Source organism: Channa argus, chromosome 9 (genome assembly GCF_033026475.1).
Source record: "Channa argus isolate prfri chromosome 9, Channa argus male v1.0, whole genome shotgun sequence".
Lineage (NCBI taxonomy): Eukaryota > Metazoa > Chordata > Actinopteri > Anabantiformes > Channidae > Channa > Channa argus.
Genome location: NC_090205.1, coordinates 24,411,100 through 24,429,561, shown reverse-complemented (window position 1 = coordinate 24,429,561; position 18,462 = coordinate 24,411,100). Strand labels below are relative to the sequence as shown.

The 18,462-nt window shown below is 40.3% G+C and overlaps 1 protein-coding gene across 14 annotated transcripts in view; it reads left to right on the top strand.

Annotated features, from left to right (window-relative positions):
* The window catches only part of tns1b (tensin 1b), a 154,002-nt gene that overhangs the window by 19,450 nt on the left and 116,090 nt on the right, over window positions 1-18,462 (top strand). The window contains exon 1 of one of the 14 annotated variants that reach the window (XM_067516994.1): window positions 8,148-8,433. The exons of 12 other annotated variants lie outside the window; for them this stretch is intronic. In XM_067516994.1, the coding sequence (XP_067373095.1) occupies window positions 8,353-8,433 (81 nt within the window). In that variant the 5' untranslated portion in view covers window positions 8,148-8,352. Of the gene's footprint in view, window positions 1-8,147; window positions 8,434-18,462 lie in introns of those variants that run through there. One more of the 14 variants, XM_067516991.1, reaches the window with a different exon arrangement.

Sequence of the window (18,462 nt, the reverse complement as noted above, 5' to 3'; positions counted from 1 at the left end):
CTATAATTGTGATTTCCTGTGTTCTGATATAAAAAAACGAATGCTGGTTATTGATAGGTGATATTACTGCATTACTGTAACTGTGGGTTTATTGAGACAAAACTGATTGCACGGCTTTAGGGTTGGCAATGTTGATTGTTCAGTTGGTTTATTGGTCCACCACTCTCGTCCAGACCAAAAATACAAGAAGAAATACTAAATAGATTAGAGATTAGACGGGGAACCCAGAAAACCAAATGAAAATGTATACAGCTTTGTGCTTCGTTGGTAAATGGGCCCGAACCTGCTAAGCCTCCATTTGTGCCATTCACTGGCCAGAATCACTTGTTATCAGCATCCAGTGGGTACCTGCTCCACATCCTAGCAGGCTTGATAGGTCATTATCAAACAGTATTATGCACCACAGTGTTATGTTTGTTATTGGCATGAAAAAGTACAGGGCAGGACGGTGGTGGAGTGGTTAGTGCGGCCGCCTCACAGCTCACATTGGTTTCCCTCTAGAGGGCAAAGATGCACACATGCATGTCAGGTTCATTGGTGACTCTAAATTGCCTGTGGGTGTGAATGGTTGTTTGTCTCTCTGTGTTGGCCCTGACATAGACTGTTGACCTATAGTCCACCTCTCACCTCTCTGACAGCTGGGATAGGCTCGAGCCCCCCTGGGACCCTACACAGGATAAGTGGTTACACATACTGTAATGGGTGGATAAAAAATACATGGTTATATATGGGCAGTAACAGCACTGTTGTCATATTTATTATGGCTGCAAGACTTTACCAATTTTCCACATGTCTCACTAAATATCCCAGATTGTGGGTGACCTGCTAAAATATAACTATGCACTTCAATTGGTTGTAAAAATCAGCATGTTGCAATTATGCTGAGGCTACTGAGCACCACTCTGCAGGACTCCTGCAAAGAGCTGCTAGCATGGCTGTAGACTTCTGGTCATGCTTACATTTAGTCTTATCCTTTATTGTGAAATTCGTTGGTTTTAAAAAACCAATGTAATGCTGAGCCTTTATTTAGCAAAAAATTAAATTGACATTAATTGGGTTTTATTTAAGACATAGTGGAAATTGTGACCAAATTTCATGAAAATTGTCAATAAACGTAAAATTCTATAGACATTTCCATGAAGTAGAAGCTGGTTCCTTGTAGCAAGCGTGTGTTGACATTAAGTTTGAATAATGACTAATAGCCTCCTATGCAGGTTGTATGAAACATTGAGATTCTAATCTTTTGCATGACCTCATCTCTAAATGTCCCAACATTTCCATGTGCAGTTGCCAAGGACTGTCAGTGTAAATCACAGTGGAAATTTCTAGATTTATATGATGCCCAGGCAATGTCAGGCCACACATGGCATGGAGAGTGAAACAGGATGGAGAGATAAGTACATCAGGATGCACACACAAACACACACACACCCAAACACAAAGACACACCAGGATATTACCAGTGTGACATTTCCCGATAGCAGATCTGTGCTGATGAACAGAGCCATGAATCCTGCAAATGCAGCCACTGTGCAGTTTTTGAGTTTACACACCCTCACTTACACACAGGCCAATATACCCACAGTATTTGGCCTCGCAGCCACACACCACACTCACCCTTAATTAAACAGAGTGTTTTTAGTCACTGGCTTAGTGTCTGACCACAGACACATTGAGGGTCTTTAGCATGCATCTCCCTCTGTTGAATTCATCTAATCATCTTCCTCCTCTGGGACAATTAGGTGGCATTCAGCAGGGGTGAATAAGTACTTTACCTGGAGTTGCCCTTAGTTTTGGCAGCTTGTGTTGGCTCCGATTAGCCAATTTGTCAGCAATAGGGGTTTACCACGAAAGTGAAGTGGTGCAATAAGTAGGATGACTTTGGTGCTAAGTTGCTGAATCCTTGCCAGGTCTCGGGATGAAGTTACCCCTTAATGTGAGTTAACCCATTAAAGAATACATGTTACATATTGTTCCTAAATTAGCTAGCCACTTAATTTGTGTGGATTGACTTGCGAATCTTATTATGAAAGTTGCAAAAATTGAATTTTTGGCTACATGGAGGCAGGTTTAATTACCACTGGTATACTATGATGAAGTTAATATGGTCAATGGTACAGCAACTAATCATAACTAATCCGAAGAGCATTTCTCAAATAATTGTATGGATTAAATACACCAGTAAACTGTTAAAAAATTTTAATCATAATATTCTATATATCAGAATAACATTGTTTACAATTTTGAAAAATCTTAAAATTTTAAATTTTACTTGACAACCATTGAAAAAGAGATGAAAAAGCTAGTCGCTATGTAACTTTTTCATCTGTTTGCTCCTGGCATTTTGTAACGGATCAGTATTGGTAGAAATCTACTGCTACTGTCCTTCACAGCAGCTCTACAGTGCTGCTTTCTGCTGCACAGGGGAATAAAAGAATAGAAGGAGTCAGTGAAAACTACTATTACAAACCAGAGAGTGACTCTAATTCACTGACACTGATGTCAGAAATTATATATATAAATTATAAATTCACCCTCAGCTATCAGCTTTTCACAGTGGACCAGTAGCAGCCTCTGAAAAGATGATATGACTGATTAAGCTATGCAGCTGTCACATACATTTGCATTTCTAACTCACTGTAGAATGGCTAAATATGCTGTGTGTGTGTCCGATTACAATCAGTATGGGCAGAAAATTATGAAATTAGAACCACAACAGGGCCACACAAATGGAATCGAATATCCCTACTCTTTGCTGTACCATATAGCTCCTAACAGACAGCTACCAAAAGTGTCAGGTGTTGATTGCACTTTTAATGTGCTCTGAAGCTTTATTTCATTAATCTGATGGTGTAGTTCAGATTGCAAAGATATAATAAACGCATGTCATGAATCAGTTTAAACAGTGCCACATTACGCTCTTATTACACAGTATCATCGACCTCCTCTTTGTTGGATATTTTGTTGTTCAGAATGTGCGTACATAGTGCACCCTTCACAAAGCTGCTGGTGGTGTGTGTTAAAATGTCAAATCCACAGGATGTAGACGCCCTGCACGCTGCAGTTAGGGAGTAATTCAATCGGAATTTATACATTTACTTGACATTTTGTTTGTTGTCATATTACTCTATTCGTATAAGTTGTTCTATCTATCGGATGTCTGTCATCTCTTCTTCTGCTGCACAAAAAGTCATGCATTTAACTTTTCTGACGACGAAGCAGATTGACCTAAATGATGATGAGATGTTGCCACAATCAGTCCCACCTATCCTGGTTTACACACACAGAAAATAGTCACAGGTTGCAGATTATAACATTTATATTCATAGTAATAACACAAGTAATAATGGAGACCTCCAGGGAAAGTGTTCCCTAAGTGTTACAGATTGCCACTCCAGATTTTTCTAAATGCAAAAGACTTTACACAATGTACTGCAGAAGTACTGGTTGTGAGGGTCAGCGTGCGCCCTGGTGTTGTGTGGATGGTCCTTCCTCCCAATGTTAAACAGCAGAGAAAACAGAGGAAAACGTGCACACACATGTGAGTGTTCTGCAGACGGGGAGGGGAGCGCCTGTGTCTATATTGTTTTCAACAAATGGGAGTCATGAGGGTGGGAAAGGGTGTGTGCATGTGTGTGTATGGGGCCTGCTGGAGTGTGTTCTTCCTCTGTCTGTCAACAGGAGAACACCCCCTTCATTTAGCAGGTTCTAGGACGTCAGCCAAGATGACAGAACCCAACACTCTGCTGTGTATTCATTCACTCTCATCTGTTGATGTATCTTTATCTAACTGCTTATCTATAGGCTAAGAACATATTCTATGCTTATCTGTTTTTAAAGTCTATATCACTTTATCTTCCATATATAGCTCTTTACTTGCTTTTTTCTTTTGATCCGCTGAATCTTTTTTTGTTGCAGTACAACACTCATTTTAACAGGGAGTCCAGCTTTGATCCCCGTCAGCTGTTTAGCCATCTTTGGTTCAAGGATAGTGACCTGACATCAGTTAATCTTCTTAATTGTGCCTCACCGCCCACTCTCAGCTTTGGTTTACAAAAGAAGACAGAAACGGTCAAGGTTAAAGAGGTACTAAAACAAATCCTCGGAGTGATCTGATTAGCCTTGGAAATATTCACTTTGTTACAACCCCTCTCACACAAACACTCCCTCCTTTACCTCTGCAGACCTTCCTTAACAATAACTGCTTTGAATTTCTGCCAGATCATAAATGCGGAGGCAGTTTGATCAGTGACCACTGGCGGGTGCTCCTGCTGTATTTGCTGTTTGAACGGTTTGGTATTTCGGGAGATCATGTCTGTCACCAATGTTGTGCCAAAATTACCATGCGGCCTGGATTACTTTATTTTTAAATAGTCATGATATACCATCATGATGTCTGATCTGCAAAACCTGCAAATAGTTTTAAATAATTCTAATGTTATGCCTTTATGCTTTACTTTGACATCAACTCATTAACAATCTATTTGTTGACTTTGAACTAAAGATACAGAAGCTTTTTCTGTTTATTATAACAAATAATTGCACATACACAGTTTGTGAGAGTGTGCTGACAGGGAACTGGACGATCACTTAATGCAATACAAGAACATTGTTTTCAATGTTGCTGAGTTGGAATTTAGGTACAGCTAAGCTGTGTTGGATGACACTCAACTGCACAGTCATTTAGTGACTTAGCTGTAAGTTCCAAAATAGCCTCAAGCTGCCATTTAGTACATGTATTTTTGTAAAGTGCAATGTAGCATTTAAAATTTAATTCAAAAATTAGAGCTACTGTACACAATATATTCTACTAAAGATTGATCAAAAAATGTCAGTTTCTACATTCAGATCCCCATAATGACAAAGTAAGGTTTCATAATATCAGAAATGTATGTAAATTTATAAAAAACAAAAAAACAAAAATCCTTGACCAATCTGGGCTTTATGGCAGAGTAGCTAGATGGAAGCCTCCCCTCAGTCCAAACACTTGAAGCCGTGCTTGGAGTTTGGCAAAAAACAACCTGAAGGATTCTCAGACAATGAGGAGCAAGATTTTCTGGTCTGATGAAACAAAGATTAAACTGTTTGGCTTAAAGGTTATGTCTGCAAGGAAACCAGACACTGCTAATTACCTGTCCAATACCATCCCCACCGTGAAGCATGTTAGTGGCAGCATCATGCAATGGGAGTGTTTTTAGTCAAGTCAAGTCATTTCTACTATACACAGTGGTACACAGTACACAGTGGAAACGAGATAACGTTCGTCCAGAACCAAGGCGCTACAAAACAACACAAGCTATGTAGTGCATAGTGCATGTAAGTGCATCGAGTGCAACCTAGTGCAAACAGTGCAGATGAAAAACAGTACAGACAGACAGAGTAGACACAGAGCACCTGGTCACTGGGAGGAGGGGCAGCCTTCCTCACCTTCACGTTGTTCTGTACCTCGAACCGGGCATAGAAGTGGTTCAGCGCATCTGGGAGCGGGGCGTCACCGTCACAAGCAGGTGATGTTGTCTTGTAGTTCGTGATCGCCTGGATGCCCTGCCATATGCGCCGGGTGTCTCCGCTGTCTTGGAAGTGGTCGTGGATTTTCTTTGTGTGTGCGCTTCGCCTCTCCGATGGCACGGGAGAGTTTGGCCCTTGCTGTTTTTAAGGCCGTCGAGCCTCAGACTGGGCTGAAGGTTCACCTTCCAAAATGACAACGATCCTAAGCACACAGCCAAGATAACACAAGAGTGGCTTAGGGAAAACTCTGTGAATGTCTTAGAGTGGTCCACTCAGAGCCATTATTGAACAACTCTGGAGAGACCTGAAAATGGCTGTTCACCAATGTTCCCCATCCAACCTGACCGAGCTTGAGAGCATAAAGAATGAATCCCCCATTCCAGGTGCGCAAAGCTTGTTGCGTCATATCCAAAAAGACTTGAGGCTGTAATTGCCATCGAAGGTGCTTCAACAAAGTACTGGTTAAAGGGTTTCAATGCTTATGCGCATGTGATACTTCAGTTTTTAATTAAAAAAAACATGTTTTCACTTTGTCAGTATGGGGTACTGAGTGTAGATTATTAAAGGAAAAAATGAATTTGAGGGTTTGGAGCATCAGACTGCGACATAACAAAATTGAAAAAAGTGATATATAGTGGCTTTACGTAAAAAGTCAGTTATATGAAAAATAAAGACACCTATATTTAGTAAAGTAGAAAAATAAGCCTTATTAGTTTTGAAGTTAATGCTCACACACACAGTCTCCCTGTGTTGGTGTTTTTGTGGGATGGGTGAGGTGAGATTAGGTCGAAATATTTTCTTTCTAACATTGTCTTCTTTAGTGAATATTTCTTTAGGGGTGGCCTGCAGGAAATACCACCGGGGTTAATCCTCTCTGCAATTGGGTGGGTGTGTTTGTATGTATGTTACTTTGTGTGTGTTGGTGGGTTTGTGTATTTATATAATGTGCAAGACAGAAAAGTGTGTGTGTGTGTGTGTGAGGGAGAGTGGGGGAGAAGTAGGTGGTTATTGCCGATGTTTGTATATATGCGGTGATTGTGGTGGTGTAAAGCATGTGTGTTTATGTCTTCATGAAGTACTGAGCCTAAACTTTTGCATTTCTGTCATGTGAGACAATCCTTGGGTGGCTGGTGCAATCTATGGCTCTATGAATGTTTACATGGCTGCAGTACTTGTGTAAAGGTGTCTGTGTGTGAGGAAAAAGACCCACACGAATGGAAAAGAGTCAGAGTGCATGGGGCTAACGTGGTTCATTGATGAGCATTGAGAACTTAATGAAGAAGCTTTTGCTTCCTGGCCCCTCTGTGTTCTTTCTCTTTGGCAAAGGGTTAAGATTAGGGGGTGATGGGGCCGGGACCTATGTTTGAGGCTACTAATTCTGTCAGAGGTAGGTCCTTCAGATTTTTTTTTTTCTTGAAGAGGGAAACAAAGTTGGGAAATAACCATACACTGTAGTTTACTTTGAGTTAGTCCAGCGGTTCACTTTCCAGCTGCTTGAAATACTCACAAATACAGTTTGAGTTTGTTTAAACGACAGTGCTTTACAGAAATTACATGAAACTACGTATTCAGGACCTGGCTCAGACTTATCATTAAAGGTGTCCAGTTTGGGATCCACAAAATCCCTTCTCTGCTTTTTGCCAATGATGTGGTTCTTTTGACCTTATCAGACTAAGACCTTTAAAAAGACCTGGAGGGGTGATTTGCCACACAGTGTGAAGAACATGGTTCTTTGGATGGTGGATTGTTCCCTTTGGCTGAGGAATAAGGTGTTGTACGAAGTATGGGAGTTCAAATATCTTGGCAGCCAAAATTAGTTTTCTTTGTAGGGTGGCCTGGTTCAACCTTAGACATGGGGTACAGATTCCGGACATTCGGAACGACATTGGTGGGACATCTCGTAAAACGTCCTGCACCTGCTGCAACTGCGATCCAACACAAAATAATGGAAGGTAATGGATGGATGTCTTTGGTTAGCCACATCTTGGCTTGGAACTGAGTGCCAAAAGGTAGTGAAGTCAGAAACTATTAAAAGGCAGAGTAATACCTTGTTTTTTGTGGTGTTGTAGTGGTATTTGTTGAGGGTAAGGTGGATATACAGAGACACACAAAGTAATTGTGACATACTGTTTAAATGGACAGTTCTAAGAGATACAAAAAAACTGTAGTTCATAACAGGTGACCTCTCTGACAGTCATTAAATACGGCATAGTGTTTTCCAGTGTCAGGGAAACATCAGTGAATAGTCACCTCAAGGGTAAATACAGAGTGAGCCAGAGTTAATAAAATATTAAAATGGGCTCATATAGAAATACACAGGGAAATTGCAAGAAAGGGGGAGGGGTAGTGCAATGGATGCTGTGGGCACAAACAGGGAGGGGGAGGGATCAAGGAATGAATAAAATTAAAAGCGGACAGACTTAGAGGGGTAAAGAGGGAGGGAGAAATGGGATGACAGAGAGAGGAGGGGCAAAAGAGATGGATAATAAGTGGAATACCCCTTCCCCCTTTGCTCCTGTGGAGAGGTGGGGGCAGACAGACACCCCCCCCGCAAAAAAAAAAAAGAAAGCTGTGTGAAACTTTCCCTGGCAGACGGTAAGAGAGGCAGAGTGAGTGCAGAGGAGAGGCGGTCAGGATCCAATTTAAGGGAGAAACCCAGGAGGGGAAAGCAAGTCGGACTGGAAGGAAGAGGGAGGACAGAGGAGCTAGAGGTGAAAGACTGTTTGTGTCCAGGGTGGTCATGGCTTTCCAGTCTTCAGCGGATCTTCTCCTGGCTGGATTAAATTTAAGGAAGCCCACTGGTCTGTAGCTGAAGCAGCACCAGCATCACTTGTGTCCTTCACCATGCCGTCTGTCTCTCTCAGCCTGCCAGCAGCTCTGGCTGGACCTGCACGCACCTGGGTCTGTCTGTCCTGCATGTTCTGGGTGAGATAAAAGTTAAACTGGAAATTGTTCTCAAGACTGATTTGTTAGGTGTCAGCACCGATTCTTGTGAATCTGCAGGACACTGCAGACCGCTGGTCACAACCTGCGCCTGAGCTTGCTCCTGAAACTGGCAAAGTTCACATGCAAATTAGACTGTATATTACAGCACTACCCATCTGTCTTTCCTACAAAGAGTTAAGCAGTGTTGTGTTTATTTTATGTTTTTTGAAGTGCATCCAGCATCTGCTACAGAAATGTGAATTTTTTTTTTTTTTTTTTTTTATTGCCACAGATAATCACCACAGAACAAATGTTAATAGTGCAGTTGTTTCACGTGTCATAGCAAGTTTTCACTTATAGTAATATTCACTGTTACAGACCAGGATGTACTTCCTGTGTTTTCTCTCATGTTCCTGTCCCAGATTTGTTTAATGTGTGGAAAAGAAAATTCTGAGATTCTTTTCATCTCAGACACTACACTTGCTATGTAGAATGATGGTCCCTGACGTTGCTATGCGTAAGGAAACTGAACCAAGAGCAAGCAGGTCCACTGATTCTAATCAGAATAAATTAACTACAGGTTTGAAAATGATCTAAAAAGGGGGCTGGATCCGCACCATTGGGACACAGTGATCAAATCAAGCTGGTCAGGGGATCTGTTGGGTGGTCTGCTTGTCGGGGTTTAAGTGGAGGGTTGGGACCCCGCCTGTGGGGGGCCCTGGCACTGTGACACATTTGAATGGGGGCAATATTATGAAAGAGAATGGAGGGTGTGAAAACAATACAGAACTGCTCATTGTTTTCTCCCTTGATGAAACATATTTTACATATTTTGTGCAAATTCATGCACAAACTGAAAACTTCTAAGCTCTGGATCTGAATTGAATTAATTGGGTCTCTCGCTCACTTCCACTCAGTCTCTCTTTCTCACCCTTTCCCCCCCTCTGCCTCCCACTCTGTCTCGCTCTAGGTGGTTGGGACACAGCTATTTTTGCTTTCTCTTGTATAATTCAATCTGCTGTGCATTCCCGCTCTCAGTGAGGGGTTTGTTTGTGCACTTCTGTGTCCTCTAAGCTGTGATGTGGTCAGTGAAGAACAGTGTTTGCGTGTGTGTTTGTCCAAGCTAAAAGTGCTGAGACTGCGGTCTTGACATATGTCTTAAAACACTTTGAGTGCTTTTACTAATTTGTGGTGATATGAAAGAACATTCCTGACTCAAATACACAGCATTGCATGCTGCTCTCCTCTCCTTCTGCTGAATAGAGGATGAAAGAGGATAGGAGTTGAATAGGCCATTGAGATCCACCGCTCCGCATTCTGCAGTGGTCCTTTGGGACATGACTGCACACCACTGGTAGAGCTGGAGTTGGCGAGGAGACTGGATAATCTTACAGAGCTCTTCATCAGTTAATTACCATTCTTTCTTTTGAGGAGCGGGAGGTGAGGTGAAAGGGGGGTTGTAAAAGAATCTCAAAGCCCCCCAGCTAAGCTCTGGGTCACTGATTGACTGCATCAGAGCACTGTATGACAAAGCGTGCTCACTTAAGGGGGCGGTGCTCAATCTGAGACCCTGCGTTAATAGAAGATCTTTGTTTGGTCATAAAACAGCCTTAATGCAGACACACTTTATTCCAGCAGACTAGCGTGAGGGTTGGGGTTGGGGCAAAAACAATAAACAATTTATTAATTATCAGAGGGAAAAATCCACTTCTACACATCAACCACTTAGATTCCTCCAAAGTATTCAACAGAAATTCCTATATTATGCCACATTAGAAAAGAGTTAAAATCAGTAAGAGCTGTGTTTTTAGATGTAAGGCTCTCAGCTGGTCTAAATTATATCTGTAAGGTAGATAGCAGTGTGGTAAAATCTTCACTCTAAAAATGCCAACTAGATGTACCACAAGATTCAACACTGGGTCCTTACGTTTGTATAAATGATCTACCCGAAAGCTGTACAGAGCCTGGTTGCCAAATATATGCAGATGACACGATTATTTATGTAAAAGGGCTGGAGGGCTGTTAACCAAGCAGCTGGTCAGAGTTTCCCAGTGGCTTCATGAGAACTGTTTAAATTATACTAAAACAATGTTTTTCATTAAAGAAAAAAATGCTGGCTACATTTTAAACCAATATTTACCAAAATGAAATTGAGGAAGTAAAGTAATCCAAATTTCTAAGTATCATCAGCCTAATTATCTTTTTTAGTAAAAGGTTTTACAAGTTATGGAACATGATAGCCGCATCTTTAAAATCACAGTCAGAACCCACAGTTTTCTTTACAAAACTGAAAAAATGGCTGAAACAACATCAGCAACAGTGGTGTAAACCAACAAATTATATATACTTTGTTACTGTCCCGGGGGCCTGGTGGTTCAGTGGTAGAGCTTTGGGTTGGGATACAGAAAGTTGTGAAACCCTACTAGTGATAACTGGAACGTGAATCCCCCAGAAGTCATAGCAGCACTTTTTTGTTCCAATTGGAGCACTGGTTATTAGGGAACCCAATCTGGCTTCAGAGTTCTTAACTAATTGGTCATTTTTGATGTTACATTCAAACCAAAATACCTTTAAACAAAACAAAATTCAGGCTTATGAAACTGAAAGTGTGAACCATGTGAAAATACTGACATCTGATATTGATGATATATGGTCAGTGATTTAGGAGAATGATCTATAGTTTTTACAATAGCTCATTGATTCACGTGTATTTAACAACTTAAAGCAGCACTGATCAAAAAGCAAAGACAGAGAAAAAGTACTTTTTCTTTGTTTGTGTATTTCTAATTTTACTTAAGTGGAGTTTTTGAGTGATGTAAACATTGAATAGCTTTGGTTGGTTTGCTGGATTCACACTCATCAACCTTATACTGTGCACACTTGCAACGCTTATGTTGGTGTTGACATTTTTGCAATTTATACAAACAGATATCTGGGTATTAAGTAGAAAATTCTTGTTTTTACCTTTTCTTTTTTGTGTTGACTTTGTTTGGATGATTTGATCTTGTCTAAAAGCCTCACCAGGGACAGGTGATGCAAATTCACTTACATTCTGTTGTACGGGCATAGACCTACTCCTTGAGCCGCTGGAGAAATATATACAGCTGCAAAAGCTGTTCTGAAGTCATGAAGAGGACAGAGACAGAGACGGATTGAGTGAGTAGGTACAGATGCAGAAAACAGACCATCTTCATGAACGTAGAGAAGATCTATTCCATAGGCCAGCTAGGAACTGGGAGAGTTTCCTCCTGTCACAGCAGGATGGTCTTTGGTAAAAGGAGATTTATTTTCCAGCCTAGAAGCAGAAGGAAAACTCTCAGTATTAATATAGTTAAGGAATAGACAGACATGCACTGAAGGAAAATAGAAATAAAGAGACTCTGGGCAAGGTCAGAGGGCAAAGTAAATCAGGACGGCACAAGAGGGCTTGAAAGAAGACCTTTGGTAGAGTGCCACTCCACCACCAAACATTGTGAATAATTAATGCATGCCAAAAAAAGAGCTTTTATCAGGTTTCTCAGAAATGACCATGAAAGCAATCAAATATCCTCTACGAGCCCATTGTTGAGAGAAAGTGTAAAGACCACGCAATTCTTGATGTCCAAGAATCCCAGATTTTATGCGGCATTTGCATCAAACAGGTGTGTGCCAGGCTATTTCAGAAGTGTTGTTAGCCATGGCCTTCGGATTTAACAAGGTGCTGTAGAAAACACAAGGCCTCAGAGAGCTTCCTCACAGTTGTGTTAATGCAAATATTGATCCTTGGCTAAACGTTGTGAGTTGTCAGGGTTCAAAAACTGCTCAGGATGATCGATATCCATTAACATACATACAGTCCATCTAGGTTCTGAATTTGGTCTCAGAAGGATTGCTCTGGGAACTGGTGTCATTTCAGGAATGTTAGGTTGTCAGCCTCTAGTTTTCTTGACTTGAGAACAGACAGCCCCCTTTTTCAAACTGGACACTTTGCATCTGCTTCTGATAGCAAGGCTCATGTAAAACTGGAGGTCTGAGCTCTTATAAAAACTCTTTGTACTTTGCTTCACACACCTTTTCTGCTTTTGCTCTGGTGCTGGTGTAATTGTGTCCCCCCATCCGAGTTCCTGAGATTACCCCTGATTTGAGGTAAATGTTCCACATGTGGGGCCCCCTTTGAATTACAGCATCATTTTTGTAATTGTAACATCTGGCTTGATGCTGCCCCAGTGTTTTTCACTGTAATGGTTTTACCATGCAGGTTCTCCCCGAATTGAAACTCACTGACTTACCATCCAGCAGACTTTTGCAACAAAACTCATGCCTCTTTTCTCTTTGTGTTGCTCTTTGCATGGATTCTCTTGATGGCAACTTGGGTGAAAAAGCTTAAACAAAAAAAAAGGATGTTTAACCCTTGCTCAGTTGATTTATGTAAGTTGTTGAGCTTTGTTTAACCTCCCCATCCACCCCTTTCATTCCCCCCCAAAAAGACCCCCAGCCTTGTGGATGCTTCACTGGGCACATTGGACTTAAACCTCCCATGGCCTACTGTTTTTTGTTCCTGGAGAGAGTTTCAGTGTTCAGAAATTGAGTACAATAAAGTACAGCTGGATGCAAAAGTTTGCATTACCTTAAGAACATTTGTTGTTAGGTTTAAGATTTGTATCCCACTATAATACAATTTCAATAGAAGGGGATGCAAACTTTTGGACTCAAGTGTATATTTGTCTACCTTTTTCTTGATGACATGTACATCAGAAGTCCTACTTTACTGATATCATTACTATTCATTACTATTCATTTGTTTCACCTTGAATTTTCTTCAAGAACACTGAATAATGGTTAATTTATTTTATGGTCAAAAAAGTCTCTTTTTTTTCTGTCCTTTTGGCAGATTATGTTACTTCAGGGTCTCCATGCATGTTGATTTGGCATAATTTTTACACCAGATGCCCTTCTGGACACAACCCTCCCCAATTTCTACCGGGCTTGGGACGGGCACTGCACAGCTAGGGATGGGGATGGGCTGTTGGGGGTAGAGTGTCTTGCCCAGGGACACTTTGGCATGTGGTCGGGAAGAGCGGGGGTCAAACCTCCGACCCTATAGTCAGTAGGCGGCCACTCTACTAACTGAGCCACACAGTAATTAAAATGAATTACAATATTAAATAGCAAATAAGTTACATAATCATCTTTTCTAACATAACTCCCCTAAATCATCATTGGTGCAGAACAATGGTCACGCATTTGGTTAAATGGGGATCATCTAAGGGGAGACTGTAATAGAAATATACCTGTATTTAGAAGGTCCAGTTACTGGTAAATAAGTATCCAGACCACAACTGCATAATAAGAAAAAATAATACTCCAGGCAACAAAGATAATTCAAAAACACAAGTCAGGGCATGAATACATTTCATGCCCTGACTGAACATTTCCAAGTCTCTAAATATTGGAGTACAGGTAAATCCATCCTCAAGATGGGTGTCCTCAAAAACCGAGTGATCTTCCATGAATGAGACTAGGGAGAGAGGCCACCAAGACACCTCTGGCTCCTCTGAAGAAGGCATGTGGGAGACCCTGAGGATGAGTGGAAGTTCTATTGTCTGAAGAGACCAAAATGGAGCTTTTTGACCATCAGACTGACAAACAGGAATGACAGGGCATAGGGGCAAATAAAAAAATCCATTGGGTTTCTCTGTAGAAATCTGTTTCCCCTTGATATCAAACCGTCTTTTTGTGAATGAAAAATTTTAAAAAAGCTAATTAATGGAATAGTTTGGAATCTTTTAAGCTGGTTTTAATAGAAACTTTAGTGCTGTTTATGCATAGGGAAAAGGGCTTTTGTCATTAAAACTGTATATCCCTCATTTTGTAAAAGTAATTCAAAATAAAAAATCAAAGCCAAATCAAACTGGGGTCTATGAAAGCTACAGCTTTTTGAAGAAAATGTTCACTCTATTTTCTTTCTTCACGGTCCCTTGACAACCATGGTGTAAGAACACAGCCGTTGTGCTTCATTTGTCATTTTTCCGGTGACTGGTTTCCCTCACACGTTTTGAATGGAGTTGAGCAGTAATGAAATCCTTTCATTTGATTATTCCTTGCCCTTTCCTCTAGTGACTCAGTTTCTTATTTAAACGTTTGTGTCTTTTTCTTATTTCTTGTTCAAATTTGAGGTATTTCTTAAGTTTTCAAGGCGTTTAAAAGGTTCTAGGCCCTGTTTATGAACCCCATGTCTAGAAAGGACCTTATATGGATATGATTTGCATCTCATGTGTGCAACACAATCATTATAAGTCAAACACTCCTTACATGTACATGTAGGGTTACACTTTGTGCTGCCAGGTCAGAATGGAGCAGGAGCCAAATTAAACTAAGGTTACACAGGAAAAGAAATCAAACCCAATAGCTATGTAATTTTTTTTAATCTGATGCCAGAACTTGAGTGCATGGTGCATTTTTGTGTGAGGACATGAGAGTTCTGACATAGTGATTAGCTGATCTGCAGTGATTTAGCTAGAAGCATTTTTTGCTTGAAGCATCTTTTTTTCTTTGTTTAAGGAGGTCGGCATCTTTCATGGCACCATTTCCCTAATCTAGGACCCTCAACAAGGAAGCCCACAGAACGTGTTAATGCCATTATAAGCTTTAACTCTGGATGTGATCTGAGACCTCCAAGGAGACCCGGCAGTTCCTATGAAAGAAAGTGACACTGACCTCCAACTGTGCTGTCTGTGCATTTTCCATTTACATCTGAGCGATTTCAGTGTCATCATTCATTTAGTTCCTACACAAAATATGTTGACATTGTTAGTCCCACTAGTAATTTTTGTCCTTATTTTATGTATTTTAGGAAACAATCCAGTCTTTTTTTTTTAAATCTAGTTTAAAGAACAGAAGAAGCAGAAATCTAATCATAAGAATAAAGTCTCAAAAAAACATGTCATGGTAATAGTTTTAGTTTCACCATGTACTGTCCAAAAGTCTGAGCCTCTGCCAACCCAGTGAGATATGGAACACATGCTGAATTCCCGTGGCATTTACGGTACCCCATCATGTCTTTGATTAAACCAGGTCCCTAAACCTGATCCTTCAGTAACCACACTATTATTTGCTTTTTTTAGGGGTTGTAACCATTGTTCTTCCACATGCATCCTTCCATTATCTTTGCCACATAGTGTTAAAGGTCAACAGGGTGCTGTCATTGGGTGAAAGAACAGGCCCACATACTGGGAAAAACAACCAGTCACACTCACAATCACACCTAAGGGCAGTTTAGACTTTATATGAAATAACATTAATTTTCCACATTTATTATTTATTTTCATAAGCTGCTATACCACAATACTGTGAGAGGACCTTCAGAGCTTAGGTTTTCTTAAAACAGAAAGCTTACATTTTGACATTTTTACTAAAGTCCAACTTTTTATGAGCTGTTTTTATAGATTTATTGAAAGATTTCAAAACACAAAAATGAACCCAGGCCAGGAAATGACCATGGTGAGTCTTGTGTTACAGTGATAATAAAGAATTTACACACAGAGCAGTTGCCAAAACATCAGATTACAAAAAGCAAAGAAGACCTAAAATAATAAAGAACAAGATGTGGACGTATGAAGACAATCTGATCATATCCACTGTAAGAAAATTGAGCATATCAGTAGATTCAAGCTGGATTTGACACTATTTTCTACTAACCCAGTACTATGTCTTTATTATTGAGGGATGTTTATTTGTGTGTTCGAGACCCTGTAATCTCTGATACACCCCCATACGAAGCAAATCACAAAACCACTGGAATTTTTACAAGGATTTTTACAGGGATAGTGTTATTTGTTTTGGCCCTAAAACGATTTCTTGATTTACTTAGCTCACATTTTGAGATTGTTTTTCGGTGATGCCTGAGGTGTTTCGCCTGTTATATAACCTCTTAAAACCTCACGCACTTCACTTTGCATTTTCTGCGGTGTTGATTTGAGATTTAAAAATAGAAAGAAACCCAGTCACATTCCAAATGAGCTGATCTAGATTTGTTGTACATATGTACAATGTTTTAGGACTTTTAATATTCACATTTATATTCAAATGCTCTCATTTTTGGCTTACTTGCCACAAACGCCACTTAACTTAACTTGCAGATTTTCCTCATAGTCCCTTGGCCAGGTCAAGATTTTGTCCCAGGGTGTTTCTTGGAACACGTTCAAAGGATTTAATTAGTACTGATCGCACAGTAAAGTATACTAAAAGCCAAAACAAGGTATTGGACTGACTCAACATTTTCACCATTGAAGCTTTTTACTTGGAGGAACAATATTTGTACCAGATACAATTCAATGAAGTACATCCAATATCTAACAAGCTCCATGTCAGGAGCATGGTTAAGAATGACACTTTAATATGCAAATGGCCTGATCATTGAACCAAGGTTTGAAATTATAAAACCTTTAAATTAATATTTGAATTATATTTTCATTACATCCCAATTGTGATCATGGACTAGACAAAAAAGAAAAGAATCAGCCCAACCAGACTTTTCTCAAAGACTTTGGTGTCCCAGAAAAACCCCTTAGTAGCCAATGACTGCCAGGTATTGCCAAACCAAGCAGTTACAGAACTGTATGTTAAAATACTGCTTTGGTTTGAACATTTTAACCAGATAAATTGGTTTCAGAGCTGACTGTGTCCACTTCTCTAACTTCTCGTCCCCCTGTACTAGTCAGAAAGTTGAAGAAGTACCAGATGACAACAACCGAGACGACCACTGTGTGTTACCCTTTGAGTGCTGCTGATGGGCTGAGAAAAATACAGGATGTTGTTTCCCCTCTTCACTTGTGGGTGACTCAGTAATTTCCTCCCTGAGATCCACCTCACTGGGATGAAATGCCTGTAGAGAGTAGAGGTAGGAGTTAGGAGGGAGGCAAGGGTGGAAAGAGAGACTGGAATGCCTAGGGTGCATTTTCCTCCAAATGAAAAGCAGGTGACTGTTCATTGTCAGGCCATTTGGTTAGTGGGAACTCGAGAGCGGAAGAAAAGGGAGAAAGGATCTTTCTGCTATTTAGCTGTGAATTGTTGCCCATTGCACTTGTTCTCTAGTAGGCTGCTTACAATTACGGGATTCAGAGACATTTCCTCCTCCTAACTGTTGACTACAACATGTCATTCAAGAAAGGCCAGTGAAGGACTTAATTGGAACCAGGCTTGATTCTCAGTTGAGTTGCACTCATTTGACCTTAAGAGATGAACAGGACATTTCTACCAAACCATCCAAATAATTTATATCTGGAAGAATATTAGGCACAGGAACTTTTCTCAACGTTACCGTTGGTCACCAGTGATATGTAGCAGCTTAATTCATATTTAAGTGAATAAAACATTTCCATGGTTTAATGGTCACATTGACATTAGGTCATGTAAATATTTATAATTTACAAGATGGCTTGTGCTATGAGGAAATTAAACTACTGCTAAATATGCAACTTGGTGCTGAGAGTGTTTTAGTGAATGGTCATAACAATTGTGTTTGGTTTAAAGCTCATGTGGGATAAAATGGAACTTATACGGATACAAACAATGAGTAGGCTTAACAGATGATAGCTAATTACTATCAGATGTGAGAGACTTGAAAGTCGTAACAGAATCACGAGGATAAGCAGCAAACAGTGTAGTTTGCAGCTGTCAAAAAACCTTCTATGGACTATGGAGTAACAAGTACTTAGTGGGACCTGGCCTTGCACTTGGCCTGTCTTCAACTGACTAAAAATAGAAATGGACGACCAAGAAAATGTGAGAATTTCTTCTCTGTGACACCAGAAGAAGTTCAGCCAGGCTCAGAGTCCGTATCTGGCAGCTTTATCTGGATACCAAGTTGATCATTTAGTAATGTGAGGAAGTCTGATCAGGAATGGCCTTTGTGAATTGTGAGCAGACAAGAAACCACAGTTTGAGAAGGGGAACAGGGTGAAAAGGCCCAGATATGCAAAAGCTCCCAATTTTGCGGGTGAAGTTCACTGGAAAAGAGTATAATACAGTGATGAATCAAAGTTTGAAATT